The sequence below is a fragment of the Opisthocomus hoazin genome, chromosome 6 (genome assembly GCF_030867145.1).
Source record: "Opisthocomus hoazin isolate bOpiHoa1 chromosome 6, bOpiHoa1.hap1, whole genome shotgun sequence".
NCBI lineage: Eukaryota > Metazoa > Chordata > Aves > Opisthocomiformes > Opisthocomidae > Opisthocomus > Opisthocomus hoazin.
In genome coordinates this window covers 2601313-2620231 of record NC_134419.1, presented here as the reverse complement: position 1 = coordinate 2620231, position 18919 = coordinate 2601313, and the positions used below count along the sequence as shown (strand labels likewise).

At 58.6% G+C, this 18919-nt stretch overlaps 1 protein-coding gene across 2 annotated transcripts; it reads left to right on the top strand.

Annotated features, from left to right (window-relative positions):
- The first annotated feature begins 498 nt into the window (after positions 1 to 498).
- AK4 (adenylate kinase 4) lies at positions 499 to 18075 on the top strand. 2 transcript variants are annotated; one of them, XM_075424295.1, is made up of 5 exons: positions 499 to 759; positions 9886 to 10005; positions 12885 to 13057; positions 13378 to 13496; positions 15408 to 18075. In XM_075424295.1, exons 1-5 carry the CDS (start codon positions 627 to 629, stop codon positions 15520 to 15522), a joined length of 660 nt encoding a protein of 219 aa, XP_075280410.1. In that variant the 5' UTR covers positions 499 to 626; the 3' UTR covers positions 15523 to 18075. The 2 variants fall into 2 exon arrangements, with proteins under 2 accessions (XP_075280410.1, XP_009930404.2); XM_009932102.2 differs by lacking the exon at positions 499 to 759 and adding an exon at positions 1510 to 1773.
- The last annotated feature ends 844 nt before the right edge of the window (positions 18076 to 18919 follow it).

Sequence of the window (18919 nt, the reverse complement as noted above, 5' to 3'; positions counted from 1 at the left end):
ACGGTTCGTTTCCTCGCAGCTAACACACACACACGCTGATTTGTGCCTTGCTTCGATCAGACTACAGATACACAGGCTTGATGCGAAAAGCCTACGTAGGTTCCCCGCTATCACCTGAAAAACGCTGGTTTTCAGCTAAACCCACATTAGTTTTGGAGTCTAGCACGCATTTTCGTTCTTGTTATAGCTCAGGCATTGCACATTTCCATACGCTTTTACAAAAACCTCTAAGTTTCCAGCGTTTGCTACCAGTTCTCGCTTTTGAAAGCCTCGCAACGTTGGCCTGGGTGTTTTTCAGGCTCCGGTTCCACCCCCTGCCCCTTTGGGGCTGGCGATTCTACGTATTTTTCACCTGTTTCGCATGAACTAGGATTCCTTTGGCGTGGCAGCAGCGGAATTACCGACAACCCACAGCAACTCCCCGCTCCCTCCGCACAGGTCAAGGATTTTCGAGCGCAAGCCGCTCTCACCCTGCCCCCGCCGAGGCTCGCGAGGGGCACAGGCACCAAACCTGGATTTCCATCTCGATCAGCGCGCCGCGGACGGATGAAAAAAATCAGTGGGAGCCTGAGGAGGAAAGCAAACAAACGGCACGTTAGGAGGATGTAACGGGCTGACGAGCTTCCATGATGGGGAAAGAGGGTGAAGAAGGCTGCAAGAAGGGACAGCGCCAGGGATGGAGGCTGAGGAAGAAGAGGAAGGCTGCCGAGAAGGAGAAAACTCCCAATTTTCCTTCAAGATGGCTTCGGTACTGGGGAGGTGGGGAAGCAGCAGCCTTGGCAACGCAACCGTGGGATGGGATGAAGGGGATGGGATGAAGGGGGCGGACCCGGGATGGGGGGGGGGGGGGGACCCGGGATGGAGGGGGGAGGGGGAGGGGACCCGGGATGGGGGGGGGGGGACCCGGGATGGAGGGGGGGGGGGAGGGGACCCGGGATGGGGGGGACACGACGAACCCGGGATGACGGGGGGGGGGGGGGAGGAACCCGGGATGATGAGGGGACCGGGATGAGGGGGGACTGGGATGAGGGAAGCCGCCGCCGCCAACCCGCCCTCACGGATCCCTCCCCGACCCAGGCCGCCGCCCCCCCCCGCCCCCCCCCCCCGCCCCACTCGCCGTTCTCCGTCCGTCCGGAGCCCTGGAGGAAGACTCGGAGGCCTCGGCGGGGCCGGGCGGGCGGCCGCACCCCCTCAGCGGCGGCAGGCCCCGCCCGCGTAAACACCGCCGCCCGGAAAATAATAGTGCGCAACGGGGGAGCGCTCCGGCTTCGGCGGGCGAACGGCCCGGTCCCGCGTCGCCCGCAAAAGCGGGCGACGCGGGACCGGGCCGTTCGCCCGCCGAAGCCGGAGCGACGCGGCCCGCGGTGCCCGGCGGGGCCGACATGACGCAGCACGGAGCTCGGCGGCGTGAGGGCCGCCATCTTGGTGTGTTTATGGCAGCGCCGCGCGGCCACGTGACCGCCCGCTTCCGGGGGCGGGGCGAGCGCGCGTGGCGTGGCGCGCCGTGCGCTCCCTCCTCCCCCCCCCCCCTCATGGTGATGTGTACGGGGGCTGGATGCGGGGGGAGCGGCGGGTTGACGTGTTGTCCTGCCCCGCACGGAGCCGGCCCGGGGCTCCGGCAGGCGGTGATGGCTTCCAAGGTGTTGCGGGCGGTGGTGCTGGGTCCCCCCGGCTCCGGGAAGGGGACGGTTTGCGAGAGGATCGCCCGCAGCTTCGGGCTCCAGCACCTCTCCAGCGGCCAATTCCTGCGGGAGAGCCTCGGCGGGGGTGGCGGTGAGTGGGATGGGATGGGGATGGGATACGGACCCCCCACCCCGTGGATACGCCACGGGTCGTTTTCTTTGCGTGGGGTTGGCGCGACTCGTTGATCGCCTTCGCCCTCCAGCCTGAGCTCACGGAGTTGCCCGGTAAGAGCGGGGTCTGATACCGTGGGGAGCCCTGGGTATGGAATGGCTTCGTCCCTGCGCTGGGTGGGTGGTGGGTTCGGCTTTGGAGAGGCCGGTGTGACCGTGGAATAGCTTCATCTCTACACCGGGTGGCTTCGGTGTGACCGTGGAATAGCTTCATCCCTACACCGGGTGGGTTCGGCTCCGGAGAAACCGGTGTGACCATGGAATAGCTTCATCCCTGCGCCAGGTCGGTTCAGCTCCGGAGAAACCGGTGTGATCGTGGAACAGCTTCATCCCTGCGCTGGGTGGGTGGTGGGTTCAGCTCCGGAGAAACTGGTGTGACCATGGAATAGCTTCATCCGTGCGCTGGGTGGGTTTGGCTCTGGAGAAGCCAGTGTGACCATGGAGTAGTTTCATCCCTGTGCTGGGTGGGTGGTGGGTTCGGCTTCGGAGAGGCCAGTGTGACCAGGGAACAGCTTCATCCCTACACCGGGTGGGTTTGGCTCGGAGAAACCAGTGTGACCATGGAATAGCTTCATACATGCACTGGGTGGGTGGTGGGTTCAGCTCCAGCGAAGCCGGTGTGACCATGGAATAGCTTCATCGCTGTGCTGGGTCGGTGGTGGGTACAGCTCCAGAGAAGCTGGTGTGACCATGGAATAGCTTCATCGCTGTGCTGGGTCAGTGGTGGGTTTTGCTCCGGAGAGTCTGGTATGACCGTGGAATAGCTTCATGCCTGTGCTGGGTCGGTGGTGGGTTCAGCTCTGGAGAAACCGGTATGACCATGGAATAGCTTCATGCCTGTGCTGGGTGGGTGGTGGGTTCGCCTCTGGAGAAGCCGGTGTGACCATGGAATAGCCTTATCCCTGTGCCAGGTAGGTTCAGCTCCGGAGAAACCGGTGTGACCATGGAATAGCTTCATATGTGCATTGGGTGGGTTGTGCGTATGGCTCTGGAGAGGCTGTTGTGACCACAGAACAGTGTCATCCCTGTACTGGGTGGGTTTGGCTCTGGAGAAGCCAGTGTGACCATGGAGTATCTTCATCCCTGTGCTGGGTGGGTGGTGGGTATGGCTCTGGAGAAGCCAGTGTGACCATGGAATAGCTTCATCCCTGCACCGGGTGGGTTGTGGGTATGGCTCTGGAGAAGCCAGTTTGGCCATAGAATAGCCTTATCCCTGCACCAGGTGGGTGGTGGGTATGGCTCAAGAGAAGCTGGTGTGACCATGGAATAGCTTCATCCCTGTGCCGGGTGAGTTCAGCTCCGGAGAAACCAGTGTGACCACGGAATAGCTTCATCCCTGTGCCAAGTGGGTGGTGGGTTCAGCTCTGGAGAAACCGGTGTGAGCATGGTATGGCTTCATGTCTGCACCGAGTGGGTTCAGCTCTGGAGAAGCCGGTGTGAACAACCCGCCTGCTCGTGCCCTGAAGGTTAACGGCGGTGTCTGGGGATGCCGGTCGCGTGTTATTAATAATTTAATCCTGTCTCAGGTAGCTGTACAGGAACAGGGTAAAAACTGCCGATGGTGGGCGGCGGATGGCTGAAACGCGGTGCCGGTGGGACACCCACGGTGGGAGGGATGGCCTGGGAACCCCACGGGGTTTGACATCCAGGCCTGAAGCCCTCAGGAGAGGGAACTGCCGGTCTTGGCCGTGTTCGCGCCCCGGGCAGTGCTGTTGGGTGCTGAGATGCTCCCCAGCCCCGGCCGGGCTCGGGAGCGGCCGTGCTGCACCCCGACTTGCATCAGGTTCCTCTGCAGCTGCCATTAGGCAATCCCAGCGTATTTCTTTTTCCAGCAGCTCCTTCTCTCCTCTGCTGATGTGTGAAAGACCAACCCAGAGGGGAAGCTGACTCACCAGGCAGAGGAACGGTAAAACGGCGTTGGTACAAAACAAGCTGAGAGAACCCAGAAGTGATTTCCCTTTTCAGAAGGGTCGCAAAGAGAGGGGAAAAAAGGAAGAGAGGGGAAAGTTTTGGAGAGCTGCTGCGCTCTCTGGCAGGGGCGTTGCACACAGCCCTGCCCCAGCCGCTCATTTAAAAATACCCAGATTTCCTTTCATAAATAAAAAGGATAATAATATTTCCTTTGGAGGGAGGCTCAAAATGAGGAAGATCCCGATGACTGCTTTGGCGGAGGGACAAAAGACCTGGGCGAGAAGCAAGCAGAGGCGCAGCCAACCTGGGAACGTGCACGACCAAGGTCTGAGCGAGTGGCTTTCCTGGATTTTGCGTTTCCGCTCATACTCCTGCTGTAGAGCTGCTCTGGGGTCGCTGGGGAAGGAAGAAGGGGCTGTGGACTGAGTTAGCCGGAGGTGTTTCCCAAAGCGCGTCGGGCAAATTCAGTTTCCCAAAGGAAACAACACTGAGAAATGTGGGAAAGATTACTCAGAAGTAAAGGAGCCTTGGTTCGGCGCAGCTGGCGTGACGTTCGCGTCCCACCTTTGGCTCAGCCTCTCGGTACAGCTCTCGGTAAGCTGCAGCTATTTGCTATTTTTCTTTCGCTGTTTGCTTTGGACGAGCTGTTACACGACGGCGCTGCGGTGAGGCAGCTCCGGGGGAGGCTGGGTGGAAGCAGACTCTCCTCCGGAGTCGATCGTCTGCGCCGCTGGCTTTGCGTTTTAGGGGACCCGGCACGCGTTACAGCATCGTCGTCCCGAAGGGACCCGTCGGTCCGGTGTTTATAGACTAATCTCGGTCCGAGGACGGCAGGCAGGCGTCGATGCACGGCGGATTTTCCTGCTTGCCCTTGCAAGGCGTGAAGTAGCCGTGGATGTAGGGTTCAGGCTCCAGCTGCTGGAGAAAGCCCGAGCTGCCCGGCGTGGAGACCGTGCCCAGCTCGCCGTCGGTGTCAGCAGCCTCGGGGACCCAGGGCTTGGCTTTGCAGCCGAGTGAAGTGGCTGAATTACTTGAAGTTTTGTGACAGCGACCCTACGAGTACATCCGCTACCGCACGTGTGGCTGTTATTTAGTGTTTTGCTTAGCGAGTGGCTGTTCTGCTGTAGGAAAGGGCCTTTTTGGGATCTGGGACTACTTAGGAACTGGTTTTGGTGCTAGGCAGGGGTGCTGGTGGGCGGTGGGCGCTTTCCTCGGCCAGTGCTTGCCCCGGTACCCAGGTGGTCGTCTCTGGTGTTGGCAGCATCCCGGGGGTCTTCGCGGCGGGCGCTTTCCTTGGCCATTGCTTGCCCCGGTACCCAGGTGGTCATGCCCCATCATCCCGGGGTCTTCGCAGGACTCAGCAGTTAATTAGCAGTACCACTTAATTTCTTTTCCGAGTGGCTTTGGCTGAGGGTCTGCATCCCCCAAGAGACATGTGGGTCGTCTGTCCCACCGCTCCCTTTAATGTGCTTCGTTGGAGGCAGAAGTGGCTCCTGTCCCCTCGTCGTGACAAATTTCACTTGTTAGCGTCGACCAAAATGAGGAAAAATAAAAAATAAAGCCAAGGGGGTGTGCACGGCCGAGCCCCACAGTCCTTCTCTCCACCTTTCCCACGGGTGATGGTCTTGCCAGTCGAAGGTGAGCCCTGGAGGTGCAGCCTGCCAGCCCTCTGGGTCTCCGTGGGGTCAGTGCTGTGTCTTTACACGTGGGAGCAGCCGTGGTGATTTCCCCCGGCGCTGGCTGCCGCCCCGCAGACGGACCCCGCTCTCCGTCCAACAAGCGGCTCATGGCCCGAATTTGAGGCCACGCCACGCTCCAGCTCCCCAAAGTGACATCCTGCCGGTGGGCACGGGGTGGGAGCGAAGGGCCCTGGATGCGGCGTCCGCGTCGGGAAAGACGTCTCGGGGTCCCAAAACCCGGGTGACGTCTGGCCCCGGCCGGCCGGGGTTGTTGCAGCTTGGCTGCGGTCGGTGCCCTGTTGACCACCCAGGGCTTCTCTCTGCCAACTCCAGATTGTGTTGCTGCAGCCTAAATAGAAAAATCACATAGAAGGTTGCGCCGCGGGGCAGAAGGCCTGGGGTTATCACGCGGGGAGGGTCTGGAGGCTGCCAAGCGCCGTGTTTGGGAACAGCCTCTGCCTTGTCCTCGGTGGCTGTTTTGCTGCTCGAAGCCTTGGGACAGGAGATGATGTCCCTCAGGGCTGCTTTGATAAGGAGGGACGCTGCAGATCAGGGAAGCCACAGAGAGCCTGAAATCCAGTGTGTTAAAGGGTGGATTAAACTCACGGTCATTAGATTAATGGGATTAAGCCTGTGAGTCAAGAGGCTGTTTTGCACCTGGCTTGGCACTGCCAGGAGCACCGGCCGGACCAGCTCAGGCAGCTCAGTAGCAGCTAAGGAGCCCCTTGCTACCTGGAGTAACTGCAGAGCAATGCTTGCAACCCCTCTCCGCACCCGGCCATAGCAATGGGGACTTGGGTACTGTGCAGGGGAATAGGGGAGAGTCCCAGCTCCTCACACGAGGGGACTGGGAGCTGCTGGGAGCTGCTGGGCAGGGATCGGCGTCTTCCACCCTGCTCGGGAAGGGCTGCACAAACCCAGCTCCTCTTTGGCTTGCAGCTGGGGGGGCTTGCGTGGAGCAGGTTGGACTGATGGCTGGTGAGGCTTGGGAAGGGGTAAAAATTGGATGTAAAGGCTGCCTTGAAGAAAGCGTGCGGGATCAGGGCTGTGCCGCAAGGATGATGCGCTCTGGCACATCCCGGGTGTTGGGGGGTCCTGGAACTGGGCAGCTCTGCAGGTCCTTCACGCAAAATATGTGCCCATTCCTCCTCGGCGAGAGGAGCGGTGGCGATGCCATGCGTGGCGATGCCGTGTGTGCTCTGCAGGAGGCTGAGCCGGGAGGGAGAGGCTGGAGGGGCTCCAGGAGCTGTCTGGAAGCAGGCAGCACCCCGTGCTGGTGCGTGGACCCCCATGGTAGTGCATTCCTCCCCGTGCCAGTGCCTGACCCCCCGTGCTGGTGTATCCCCCCCGTGCTGGTGTATCCCCCTGGCACGCATGGAGGAGCAGCATCCCCAGCATCAGGAGTCATCCATCGCAGAGCAGTGGAGATCCATCCACCCATGTCGGGGGCGTGGGAAGACTCCAGCCTCCGTGATGCAGAGCCGTGGGCCTCTGCTGTGTTTCCAGACCTCACAGCTGCGCCTGGGTGTGTGTTTGGTTTTGCAGCACCAGGCCCAGCTCCAGTGGCCCCGCCGAGCCGCAGCCGGTCCCTTGGATGGCCAGCCCTCCTTGGGGCATCAACGGGACTGCACTGGAACAGGCTGCCCAGGGAGGTTGTGGAGTCTCCTTCTCTGGAGATATTCAAGACCCGACTGGACAAGGTCCTGTGCAGCCTGCTCTAGGTGACCCTGCTTCAGCAGGAGGGTTGGACTAGATGACCCACAGAGGTCCCTTTCAACCCCTACTATTCTGTGATTCTGTGGGACCTTCTGCTGCAGCTCCAGGCTCTGTGGCCACTGGGCTCTGCCCTGGGAGCGGCTCTGCCCTGCCAGCGAGCACATTCCCTGCAAGCCCGTGGCAATGTGCAGACCATGTGAATAAATATTCAGAAAAATGTAGGCGGATGCAATAATATCTGTGCCCTAGCAGGTCTCCGTGCTGGTTGCATAAGACATCGTGTATTATTTCCATCCCTGCGTCCTTTGCCTCCCCAAGCAGGAGAGCTGCCAGCAGCGCCGGCGACCTGTGGGCAGCGGCAACAAATTTCTCTGTTGCCAAAAGGTGTTTTCTGCTTACTGCGCCGTGGCTCCGGGCAAAGAGCGGCTCAGCGGGGCGAGCTGAAACGCCTGGATGGAGCGGAGGGAGGGGGACGCGGTCCCCGTCCCCTGTCCCCACGCTGACTCAGCGCCTGCTGCTGCCCTGTTTCAGAGGCAGGTTTCCAACCAGGGAGCGTGGCTCGGCTGGCAGCCCCGACCAGCGCTTTCCTGCCCCGGCATCCTCTGCGGATCGTTTCGGGAGCCTGCGAGGTTTGCGGCCCCGGCCCCGCGCTCCCGGGGGGATCTGTGCAGGCTGAGTCAGGTTCCCCCCATTAGATCAGATCACATCTCTCCAGGAACCATATGTCTTGCAGAAAACCCCTCCTACAGCTCAGGGGTCAAGCCCCGTCCCAGCTCCATGTTCCTGCCCGCTTGGACACCTTGCTGCGCTCCGGAAGACCAGAGCCTGCCTCCAGATGTGGGACCCTGTGTCTCTTTTTAGAGAGGTCCCATACTTGGGAAGGGCTGAAATGGGCTGTCCTCCGTGGAAATCTTGCAAAAATTGATTGCAAAAGTGGGTTTTTTTGTTGACAAACGCTATTTCAGCTGCTGTGGGAAGAGAGCAGAAGAGGTGTCGAGCGGGTCCTGGTCCAAGAGGAACCGGCCAGACCTCTTCTGGTGGCAGGCTCGGGGCTCATCAGACTCAACGGCAAAGAGTATTTGCATTTTCCAAACGGTTTCTTCATGTCTCTGAGTGGCTGAAAGAACATTGCAGGCAAACTGTAATTTGAGCAATTAATAAGCAACTGAATTTATTGCGTCTCTCCTTGAAGTAACATCTGCTGTACCCCAGCGGCAACGAAGACGCAAGCAGAGTGAGCCCTTGTCACACCAGCTGCCCGGGTGACGCCGAGCTGCGTCGAGGGTGGATCCAGACCGGAGTTACCTGCGCAGAAACCACCGCTGGCTTCTCCTCCAGCGCTGTTGGCTCCAGCTGAGGGATGTGGGGGAGAGCTGGCGGGAGCCCAGTGAGGTTACACCGCAGTTGTGTTCCCAAGGGTTTGATCTTGGAAATAATTTTCTTATCTGAGCATATCTTAAGTTGAGACTCTGAAGTCTTCAGGCCCTTTGGATGGGAAGCTGTCTTCTGCAATTTATCACATGCTTTGAGGTTTGGGTTTCACATGAGCTCGCTGGTGATGCCCGTGTACTGCTGCATTTCACAAGTGAAACGGTGAATTTGCACCTCTTCAGGTGGTTAATAAATGATGACGCCAGCCTTCTTCTGATGATGGTTGTACATGGAAGCTTTGTGCCTGTGAGCCAAACGCTGCCAGATCTGCAGGCATTGCTCAATTGCAGCATTTGTCCTCATGGCTTGATTGAAAACCTCCTCTGAGGCACCAGAATCTGTGGCTGTGGCTCTCAGCGTGTAGGAATACGTGCTGTCAGCATCCTGACATTGCTTTGAAGCAGTGCTCTAGGGTCTGGAGAACAAGTCTGATGAGGAGCGGCTGAGGGAGCTGGGGCTGCTCAGTCTGGAGAAGGGGAGGCTGAGGGGAGACCTCATCACTCTCCACAGCTCCCTGACAGGAGGGTGTAGTGAGGCAGGTGCTGATCTCTGCTCCCAGGTAACCAGCGACAGGACGAGAGGCAATGGCCTCAAGATGCGTCAGGGGAGGTTTAGATTGGTTATTAGGAAAAAATTCTTCACTGAAAGAGTGGTCAGGCACTGGACCAGGCTGCCCAGGGCAGTGGTGGAGTCCCCATCCCTGGAGGGGTTCAAAAAATGTGTAGATGTGGCACTTGGGGACATGGTTATCAGGCTTGGTGGTGTTGGGGTGATGGTTGGACTTGGTCATCTTGGAGGTCTTTTCCAACCTTAATGATTCTGTGATTCTATGATTCAAGCAGTGAGCCGGGCAGCGGGATGTTGCCCAGATCTGCGGTCCGGGATGGGGTGACCGTCCCGCCGTTGGAGGTGCACAGAGGTTGGCTGCCTCCCTTGCAGCTGGTCCAGTGTCTTCGTGACATTTAATACCCGTGCCAGTGTCACCTGTAGCCACACTGGTGCCGTCTCCGAGACCGAAGGAGCTCCGTGCAGAGCACGCTGTCAGCTGGCTGGCAGGGTCCTGGCCGCTGCTGGCTGCGTTCCTGCCCTCGGGAATTTCAGGCGTTTCCATTTCTACAGCACCGAAAGGACCCGTGGCCCCCCGCTCTCGGGAGCAGCAGCTACGAGCGGAGGGACACTGCCGAAAGGCTCCTGGATGAGCCATTTGGGAGGGCAGGCAGAATTTGAGGGGGAGTGATAATTTTGAAGCGGAAATGTCATGCCTTTATTTTTTTCCCCCCCCTTCTCTTGAACAGAAGTTGGCGTCTTGGCAAAGCAGTACCTTGAGCGAGGCCTTCTGGTGCCGGACCACGTCATCACGCGCGTGATGATGACGGAGCTGGAGAAGCGGCGAGAGCAGCACTGGCTGCTCGACGGTGAGTGCGCTGCCGGCGTGCCCTCTGGGTGGGAAAATCCCAGCCCCCTTCAAAACATTATTTTGCTGCTCATGAGACGAGCAGCAGTGGGTTCGCCAGAGCTGCTGCAGCCGTTGGCGGGGAAGCCGCGTGCCATCAGCCGTGGTGCGTCGCTGACGGTGGCCCGGGAGCCGGCAAGTGCCGGTGGCAGCTCTAGAAACTGCTTCTAGACTGAGCCAGTCAACTTAGGATAGACTCAGGCTTTTGGAGAGCTCTCAGGCTCTGGATAGAGAAAATACAGAATAGTTTATAACTAAAACAAGTCTGTGATCTAGTGCCGTGGACCAGAGGGCTGGTGGCCACTTGGCCCTGGGGCAGCCCCAGAGGAGGGGTGGCTTGTGCTGGGGCTTGGGGTCTGGCCGAGCTCCCCAGTTCAAGAAAGATGAAGAGCTACTGGAGAGAGTCCAGCGGAGGGCTACGAGGATGATGAGGGGACTGGAACATCTCCCCTGCGAGGAGAGGCTGAGGGAGCTGGGCTTGTTCAGCCTGGAGAAGAGAAGGCTGTGAGGGGACCTTATAAATGCTTACAAATATCTGCAAGGTCGGGGTCAGGAGGATGGGGCCAAGCTCTTTTCAGTGGTGCCCAGTGACAGGACAAGGGGCAACGGGCACAAACTGGGGCACAGGAAGTTCCGTCTGAACATGAGGAAGAACTTCTTCCCTCTGAGGGTGACGGAGCACTGGCCCAGGCTGCCCAGGGAGGTTGTGGAGTCTCCTTCTCTGGAGATATTCAAGCCCCGCCTGGACAAGGTCCTGTGCAGCCTGCTGTAGGTGACCCTGCTTCGGCAGGAGGGTTGGACTAGATGACCCACAGAGGTCCCTTCCAACCCCTACTATTCTGTGATTCTGTGATTCTGTGATTCTAACCCCGGCAGGCACCAAGGGGGTCCGGTGGCGTCTGAGACCTCGAGCCCTGGAGGTTCAGGCTGCCTCGAAGCTGTCTGTGAATCCCCGCTATTAAAATGTCATTATTCTGACTATAATGCCACTTAATAAACCAGGGAAGGTGGCGATTAACAAATGCTACAGCAACAAGCGCTGCGTAAACAATTAAGTATTTCGTTGTGTTAAAACTCTGCCGTTTCAACACGTTGATGGGGGTTTGCATCAGCACGCTCAGATCTGGGTTCTTGCAGCTCGGGCTGTTGATTTATCGCGGTACGACCCCCAGCAGCCCGGCCCGGGGACCGGCTCCCGTTCCGTCACAGCTTTGCACCCGCGGGTCCCGCTGAAGGGGACGCTGTCGCCTTCCTCCTCCTGATTTGGGGGGAATTCGTCTGCCTGGGGGTGCGAGCGGTGGCTGCGGCGGGGGCCCCGCTCCGGCAGCACGGTGACAAGGAGCGTAGTTCGAGTGGTCTGTTTGGTAACGTAAATAACAGACCGACTTTGCTTGGTAGGACGGACTAAATGTATTTTTTCTCAGAACAGCCAATTCATTCCCTATGCCGATGTCCTGACAAGCTCTCGGCTAATAACACTCCGCTTCGGAAAAGCCTGGGAGGTCTCAGAGGGTTTCATGGATGTTAAAAAAAGTTTAAAAAGTCTCAGAGGGTTTTATGGACGTTAAAAAAATCTCAGAGGATTTTACAGATGTTAAAAAGGGTTAAACAAATGAAAAAAGGGTGTTGTCAGCAGAGAAAACCAGAGAGGGGACCTGTTCGGAGTCCCCCCTTCTTGCGGCCCGGCAGCTGGAGTGACGCTCCCACCCACTCGCTGCCCGTTCCAGACAAAAGGTACCGGCCGGTACCTTCGGGGGACGTGGGTTTCGGGGCGCGGGGTGATGGCCATGCAAACCATTTTATCACAATATCCTTGATGCCCTCCATGTAAACCAGCAGCGTGTCACCTGCCTGCGCGCAGCGTCTTGTTTCCTCCAGGTTTTGCTTTGTAATTCCAGCATTTATCCCCGTTCGGTTGTTGCCTGTGCCCTCTTGCCTGCCTCTGGCCCCTGCGCAGGGGTGCCAGCCCAGCACCAGGCACGGCTTCGCAGGAGGACATGAGCCCGTGGCGAGCCCTGTGCTGTATTTCGGGAGTCGGTGCTGCAGGAGCTATATTTATGGTAGCCATATGGTGGATGCCTGCCTTTCACACCGCCTGTGCTCTAGCGAGGAGCCGCCGCGGTTTTGCAGCTCCGGGGCTGCGGGTCGGGTGGTTTCGACTCCATCACAGAATCCCAGCATGGCAGGGGTTGGAAGGGACCTCTGTGGGTCACCCAGCCCAACCCCCTGCCCAAGCAGGGTCACCCAGAGCAGGCTGCACAGCACCGCGTCCAGGCGGGGCTGGAATATCTCCAGAGAAGGAGACTCCACAGCCTCCCTGGGCAGCCTGGGCCAGGGCTCCGTCACCCTCAGAGGGAAGAAGTTCTTCCTCATCTTCAGCTGGAACTTCCCATGCTCCAGTTTGTGCCCGTTGCCCCTTGTCCTGTCGCTGGGCACCACTGGAAAGAGTCTGGCCCCATCCTCCTGACCCCCACCCTGCAGATATTTAGAGGCATTTCTAAGGTCCCCTCTCAGCCTTCTCTTCTCCAGGCTGAACAAGCCCAGCTCCCTCAGCCTCTCCTCGCAGGAGAGATGCTCCAGTCCCCTCCTCATCCTTGTAGCCCTCCGCTGGACTCTCTCCAGTAGCTCCTCATCTTTCTTGAACTGGGGAGCCCAGCACTGGACACAGCACTGCAGATGGGGCCTCCCCAGGGCAGAGCAGAGGGGGAGGAGAACCTCCCTCGCCCTGCTGCCCACACTCCTCTTGATGCACCCCAGGATCCCATTGGCCTTCTTGGTGACCAGGGCATGCTGCTTTCCTGCCTCTCACGACAGCCTCTTTTCATTGCGGTGCCTGCACAGGTTTCCCTCGAACACTGGGACAAGCCGAGGCGCTGGACAGGATCTGCGAGCTGGACCTGGTGATCAGCTTGAACATACCCTTCGAGACGCTGAAGGATCGCCTGAGCGCCCGCTGGGTCCACCCAGCCAGCGGCAGGGTGTACAACATGGACTTCAACCCCCCCCAAGTCCAGGTCAGAGCCCGGAGCGTCGCGTTCGTGCCGGCTGGGAGCGGTTCACGGAAGGCAAAGATCAGAGAAGCCTTTCTCCGCGTGAGCCGAGATCGTAAAAAAGCGCTGGGGAAGGAATCCCAGGCAGTAGGCACGAAGCGCCGGAGGGCTTTCCCTCGGGAGCCAGCCCGAAGGAGTTGTGCTGAATGTTAATTAGGAAAATGGGATTTATTTATTAAATTCCATCTGAGGACGCTCGATCGATGCGGAGCAGGCCGAGGCAGTTGGCAGCGGGTGGTGGGGCCGGGAGCTGCATCCCCTTGACGGCGTTCGCCTTCCCGCAGGGCGTCGATGACCTGACGGGCGAGCCGCTGGTCCAGCGCGAGGACGACAAGCCCGAGGCCGTCGCTGCCAGGCTCAGGAAATACAAAGACGCTGCAAAGCCAGTAATGGAGTTGTACAAGTGAGTCGGACCACGGGGATAAATCACGGCGCGCCCGGAAAAACAACCGCGAGTGCTGTTTCCACTTGCTGGTCCTGTGCCCCGAGGAGCCCGGCACGGCCCCCACCAGCGTTTGGGGAGCAGATCGCTGCGCTCAGCGGCACAAAGCCCAGCTTTTCACTGCAGCCAAGCCCTGGCCCTGTTCGGAGGGAGGAGGCTGACGTAAAGAAATTCACAGCTCTTGTTTCACAGAGTCACAGAATATTCAGGGTTGTCAGGGACCTCTGGGGGTCACCCAGCCCAACGCCCTGCCCAAGCAGGGTCACCCAGAGCAGGCTGCACAGCACCACGTCCAGGCGGGTCTGGAATATCTCCAAAGAAGGAGAATCCATAACCTCCCTGGGCAGCCTGGGCCAGGGCTCCGTCACCCTCAGAGGGAAGAAGTTCTTCCTCGGGTTCAGCTGGAACTTCCCAGGCTTCAGTTTGTGCCCATTGCCCCTTGTCCTGTCGCTGGGCACCACTGGAAAGAGTTTGGCCCCATCCTCCTGACACCCACCTGCAGATATTTATAAACATTTCTAAGGTCCCCTCACAGCCTTCTCTTCTCCAAGCTGAACAAGCCCAGCTCCCTCAGCCTCTCCTCACAGGAGAGATGCTCCAGTCCCCTCCTCATCCTCGTAGCCCTCCGCTGGACTCTCTCCAGAGTCTTGTTGGGCTCCACAAAGGGCTTTGCCGGCCCTGCCGATGGGAAGGATTATTTTGGCTGCGGCAGAAGGCACTCACGAATCCCTTCTACCCCCCTCCGGCTCCGCGGCGCAGGGTGGGAAGCCTGCTTGCTCTGCAGAGGTGCTGCCCATCCGTGCTGCACCAGAGATGGAGAAGCTCCGAGATGGCCTCGGACCCTGCCCAGCCTGTGCAAGCTGTCGTCCCCTGGCCGAGCTGGGAATGGATGGATTGCCACAGCAATCCGCTGTTGAAGGGGAGCCAGCACCCGGCAGTGTATTTAAAAGCAGAAGCGATCCAAAAGCTCCCTTGCAGGGGAGGGAACACAGCTGGGGCCCTGAATTTCCCACTCGCTTAAGCACGTGAATAAATCCCGCTGGTTTACATCTGTAAAGTGCTTCAGAGAGCGAGTAGTCGCTCGGGGGACGGGGGTGAGCTGCTCTCCGGGTAATGTGATTATTCGTGGCTGTCTGGGCTTGGCTCATCCATCTGTGAGTGCAGCTGGGCTGCTCCCAGGGAACACTGCGGATGGGTGCAGCCACCGCTCGTCCCCTTTCACAGAAGCACAGAATGTTCAGGGTTGGCAGGGCCCTCTGTGGGTCACCCAGCCCAACCCCCTGCCCAAGCAGGGTCACCCAGAGCAGGCTGCACAGCACCGCGTCCAGGCGGGTCTGGAATATCTCCAGAGAAGGAGACTCCACAGCCTCCCTGGGCATCCTGGGCCAGGGCTCCGTCACCCTCAGAGGGAAGAAGTTCTTCCTCATGTTCAGCTGGAACTTCCCATGCTCCAGTTTGTGCCCACTGCCCCTTGTCCTGTCACTGGGCACCATTGGAAAGAGTTTGTCCCTGTTCTCCTGACACGCACCCTTGAGATATTTGTAAGTATTTATTAGTTCCCCTCTCAGCCTTCTCTTCTCCAGGCTGAACAAGGCCAGCTCCCTCAGCCTCTCCTCGTAGGAGAGATGCTCCAGTCACCTCCTCATCTTTGTAGCCCTCCGCTGGACTCTCTCCAGTAGCTCCTCATCTTTCTTGAACTGGGGAGCTCAGAAGTGGACACAGTACTGCAGATGGGGCCTCACTAGGGCATCTCTCCTGTCACCCAAAAAGCCATCGCTGTCCCCTGCCAGTGGCCAACCTGACGGCAAATACCCCTGTCCTCGGGACCGCAGACACCCCTGGTGCTGAGTTCTCCTCCCGTCTCTCTTCCAGGAGCCGGGGCATCCTTCACTCCTTCTCGGGGACAGAGACCAACAAGATCTGGCCCTACGTCTACACCCTGCTTTCCAGCAAGATCCCGCCCGTTCTTGTGGATGAGGAGAACTAAACAGCTCGGGCCAAGGACCAAGAGTTCACGCCACCACGGATTTGGTTTCTCTGCGCGGTGCTGGGAGCGTGCTCGGATTAGGCGATCGTGCGGTATCTAAAGTCCCTTCCCCGGGTGTACTGGGTGACAGCAGTGGACACACGGTTATAGCCAGTATGGGGGCGAAAAGATCTTTGCTTATAAGGTCAAGTCTGCTAGAATAAGGGGTTTTTTTTCTCTTCTGAGGCTCTCGAGCATTCCTGCCTGTGGTCCAAGTGCCCCCACAGACTGGTGATGCAGACCTGGGTAAGGATCGTACCAGGTTCACGCCGCTTGCCGTGATGTCCCTGCCACCCCGCCACAAACCCCAGGCCCTTTTTCAGCCGCCGACCGTGTGCCGTCCTGTTGCTCCCCAGCACCATTTACCGCAGAGCAGATGACTCTTCCACGTTGTATTTTTTCCGAATTGAAATGTTTTTCTATTAGATTTGTTTCTCAGAGAAAGAAGGCTCTAAAAAGCTAAGGCTCAGCCCGGTGGGAATTGGTGAGCACATGGAAAACATTTACACTACGAAGCTGAGAAATGTGAAGGTCGCCTTTCCAGCGTGAATGCACACAAAAGAGGGAAAACGCTGGAGCTGAAACACGCGCTTGTGCTTCTTCCGTAGAGAGAAGTGAAACCCCTGTTTCAAAAAGCTGCCTGGTTTCCATGAGCTGCTGCGACGGCGAGCAGGGTCTGTGCTGGGGATGAGTCGCCCTCCTTTGTGCTTACCTTCTTTGTAGCTTTTAATGCTCTGAGTTATGGTCCTGTTGTAAGGGTTCCTCCCCAAGATTTGTTTTCAGGCGTGCTGCAGATCTGGGGAGAAATCAAATCATTCCATCTCCTGGGCTGCCTTCGCCCCCGAGGTCCCCTGAGCATCCCCGGCAGAAGCGGCTCCCTCCCCGCAAACCCCGGAGCCTTCCCTTCCCCGGGACGCGTGCGGGGGCTGCCGAGGGCCGTGCCCCGGCATTTCCCCGAGCTTTACAGCAGCGTCGGAGCGTGTCGCTCCTCTGCTCGCGGCCGGGTGGAGCGGCTGTTCTCAACTGGAAGTGCTGTAACCCTCCTCGGTGGCGGGATGCAGGACCTAAGCAATGGGGATGTTCTTTTCGTCTCCTCGAGTTGCCTTATTTTATAGAAATATATATTTAAGAAAAAAAGCAAGATGTGTATTTTTAAAGGTTTAAGCAACAACAGAGAAAAGTGCTGAATTTTCGCATCGGCTTTCGGGAGCTCTGCGCGAAGCCGCCCGCGTTCGCAGAGCGTGCCGCAGTCTGCCATGGGTGGCTCAGCGGGGAGGCGGAAAAGCTGTCGCTCCCCGACACCCGTTTGATTAATTAGAGCAGCCTGGGCACGTTTCTGTTGCTGAATTATCACTGTTTTTATTTTTGCTTGGAGAGCGGCCCTGCGGCAGGGGAAGGGGAACTGACTGGCTTTTTTAGGGATGCAGGGGCTCCGCGTGCGAGACTTCACCACATCCCCGGGGAGTCTTTGGTCCCCGCTGAGCCACCTGCGTGCTCGTGCTGAGCCCCTGAGATGCCCGTCTCCGGCCAGCTTTGCCCCGGTCCTGTCCTGATCACGGAGCCAGAAGCCGTCGGGTATCTGCCGAGCGGGATCTCTGCCTGCTCATTGCCTGCCTGCCGGGGGTGAAACGCAGCGGTGGGCTCCGCACCCCGCTCCGGATGGGAATTACCTGAGCGGGAGCGGAGGGACCACCATGTTTCCCTGCTGTCCCTGGGGGCCTTTCCAGTCCCCTCCCCGGAGCTCCCAGGCTGGGAGGATGCAGCTCTTCCACCCTGCAATGAAACCCTGGCTAAGAGCGATTTTAGATTTTCTCACGACCCTCGGATGAAGGTCTGGGCCATTTTTTAAACGCAAATCTAGAAATGGCCAAAACGTATCTGCTGTTTTCTTTCTACCAGGATTGGGCAGGACGGGAGGAGATGATGGGGGGGTGGTTTATTTCAGGCTATCAAAGCAGCCAGGCCACAGCGAGCGGCTGTGCCCTGCTTTTCCTCGCCTAGCTCTTGCGTCTTCATCCTTCCCTGCTGCAAAATACCTCCCGTGGAGAGGCTCGTCCCGTGCAGCGCCCGGTGGCAGGACAGGGCTTGCAGATGGCCCCAGGAGAGCCGCCCGCGCGCTTGTTGTAAAGGCTTTCGGCCCCGTAGCAGGTGTAGGAATCCCACGGCCGTGCGTGCGTCGAGCCTTCGGTCGAGATTTTTCTACAAGAGTTGTCACACGGTGCGTTTTCGCAGACCAAATACCGGCAGGGCTGAGGTCCCGGAGCGATGCGAGTCCCTCGCCTTTCCGCCCCGCCGCGCTCCCCTTGGGTACTTTACTGTGAATCTCGCAATTTTCTAAAGCGGCGGCAATTTTGTACCGACCCAAGATACTGTGTGGAGGGAGGGGGGGGATCACCCCGCACGGGCCACCCCCGGCGCGTCGCGCCGAGTTTTCTTCCCGGAGTTTCTTCCTGGTGAATCGCTGCAGCTGTTCTTAGTGCTCGAAAGGTGTAAATAAAATTTTTCTCCTGCTTATCCCCGGGTTGGCAGCGTCTGTGTGTGAGTTATACCCGGTCTCCGCTGAAAGCCGCGCTCTGCGCAAGCGCTTGCCCCGGTAGCCGGTCATTTTTGACCTGGAGTTTCTTCGTAGGAGCCGAGGAGGAGGAGGGGGGAAGAAGAGGAGTCAGAGCATCCCCACTTGAAGAGAGGAGACAATCACTCAGCAAAGGGGGTCCCCCAGGTTTTGGGCTTGGGCACAATACTGCTGTTTGGGTCCTGTTTCACAGCCAACTCCTTTATTTGGGTGTCAGGAGAACGGGGCCAGACTCTTTCCAGTGGTGCCCAGCGACAGGACAAGGGGCAACGGGCACAAACTGAAGCATGGGAAGTTCCAGCTGAACCCGAGGAAGAACTTCTTCCCTCTGAGGGTGACGTAGCCCTGGCCCAGGCTGCCCAGAGGGGCTGTGGAGTCTCCTTCTCTGGAGATATTCAAGACCCGCCTGGACAAGGTCCTGTGCAGCCTGCTCTGGGTGACCCTGCTTGGGCAGGGGGTTGGGCTGGGTGACCCACAGAGGTCCCTGCCAACCCCTGCCATCCTGGGATTCTCTGATTCTGTCTCACAGCCAAATCCTTTATTTGATATAATCCAAAATTTGGGTTAAAAAGCCATTTCTGACAGCGCGGATGAAGCCGGTCGCTCCCGCCCTCCTATCCTTGTTGCGTATAAAGTGGTTTTTATTTCCCGATTTAACTTCCCTCAGTAAGAGCAAGGGAGAGCGCTGGGTGTAGCAAGGCTCTGGCTGTTGCCTGTGCCCCGTGTAATCCGTCACGTGTATTTTGGTAGAGGGAATTAAAACCCCTAAGCTGAAGTGCCTCCACC

What these genes read in the sequence shown, in the direction of transcription:
- AK4 (XM_009932102.2), top strand. Translation starts at nt 1,533, where the DNA reads ATGGTGATGTGTACGGGGGCTGGATGCGGGGGGAGCGGCGGGTTGACG. An exon ending in GAGCCTCGGCGGGGGTGGCG is followed by an intron (nt 1,774 to 9,885) that starts GTGAGTGGGATG and finishes TCTCTTGAACAG; the next exon opens with AAGTTGGCGTCTTGGCAAAG. An exon ending in CCAGTAATGGAGTTGTACAA is followed by an intron (nt 13,497 to 15,407) that starts GTGAGTCGGACC and finishes TCTCTCTTCCAG; the next exon opens with GAGCCGGGGCATCCTTCACT.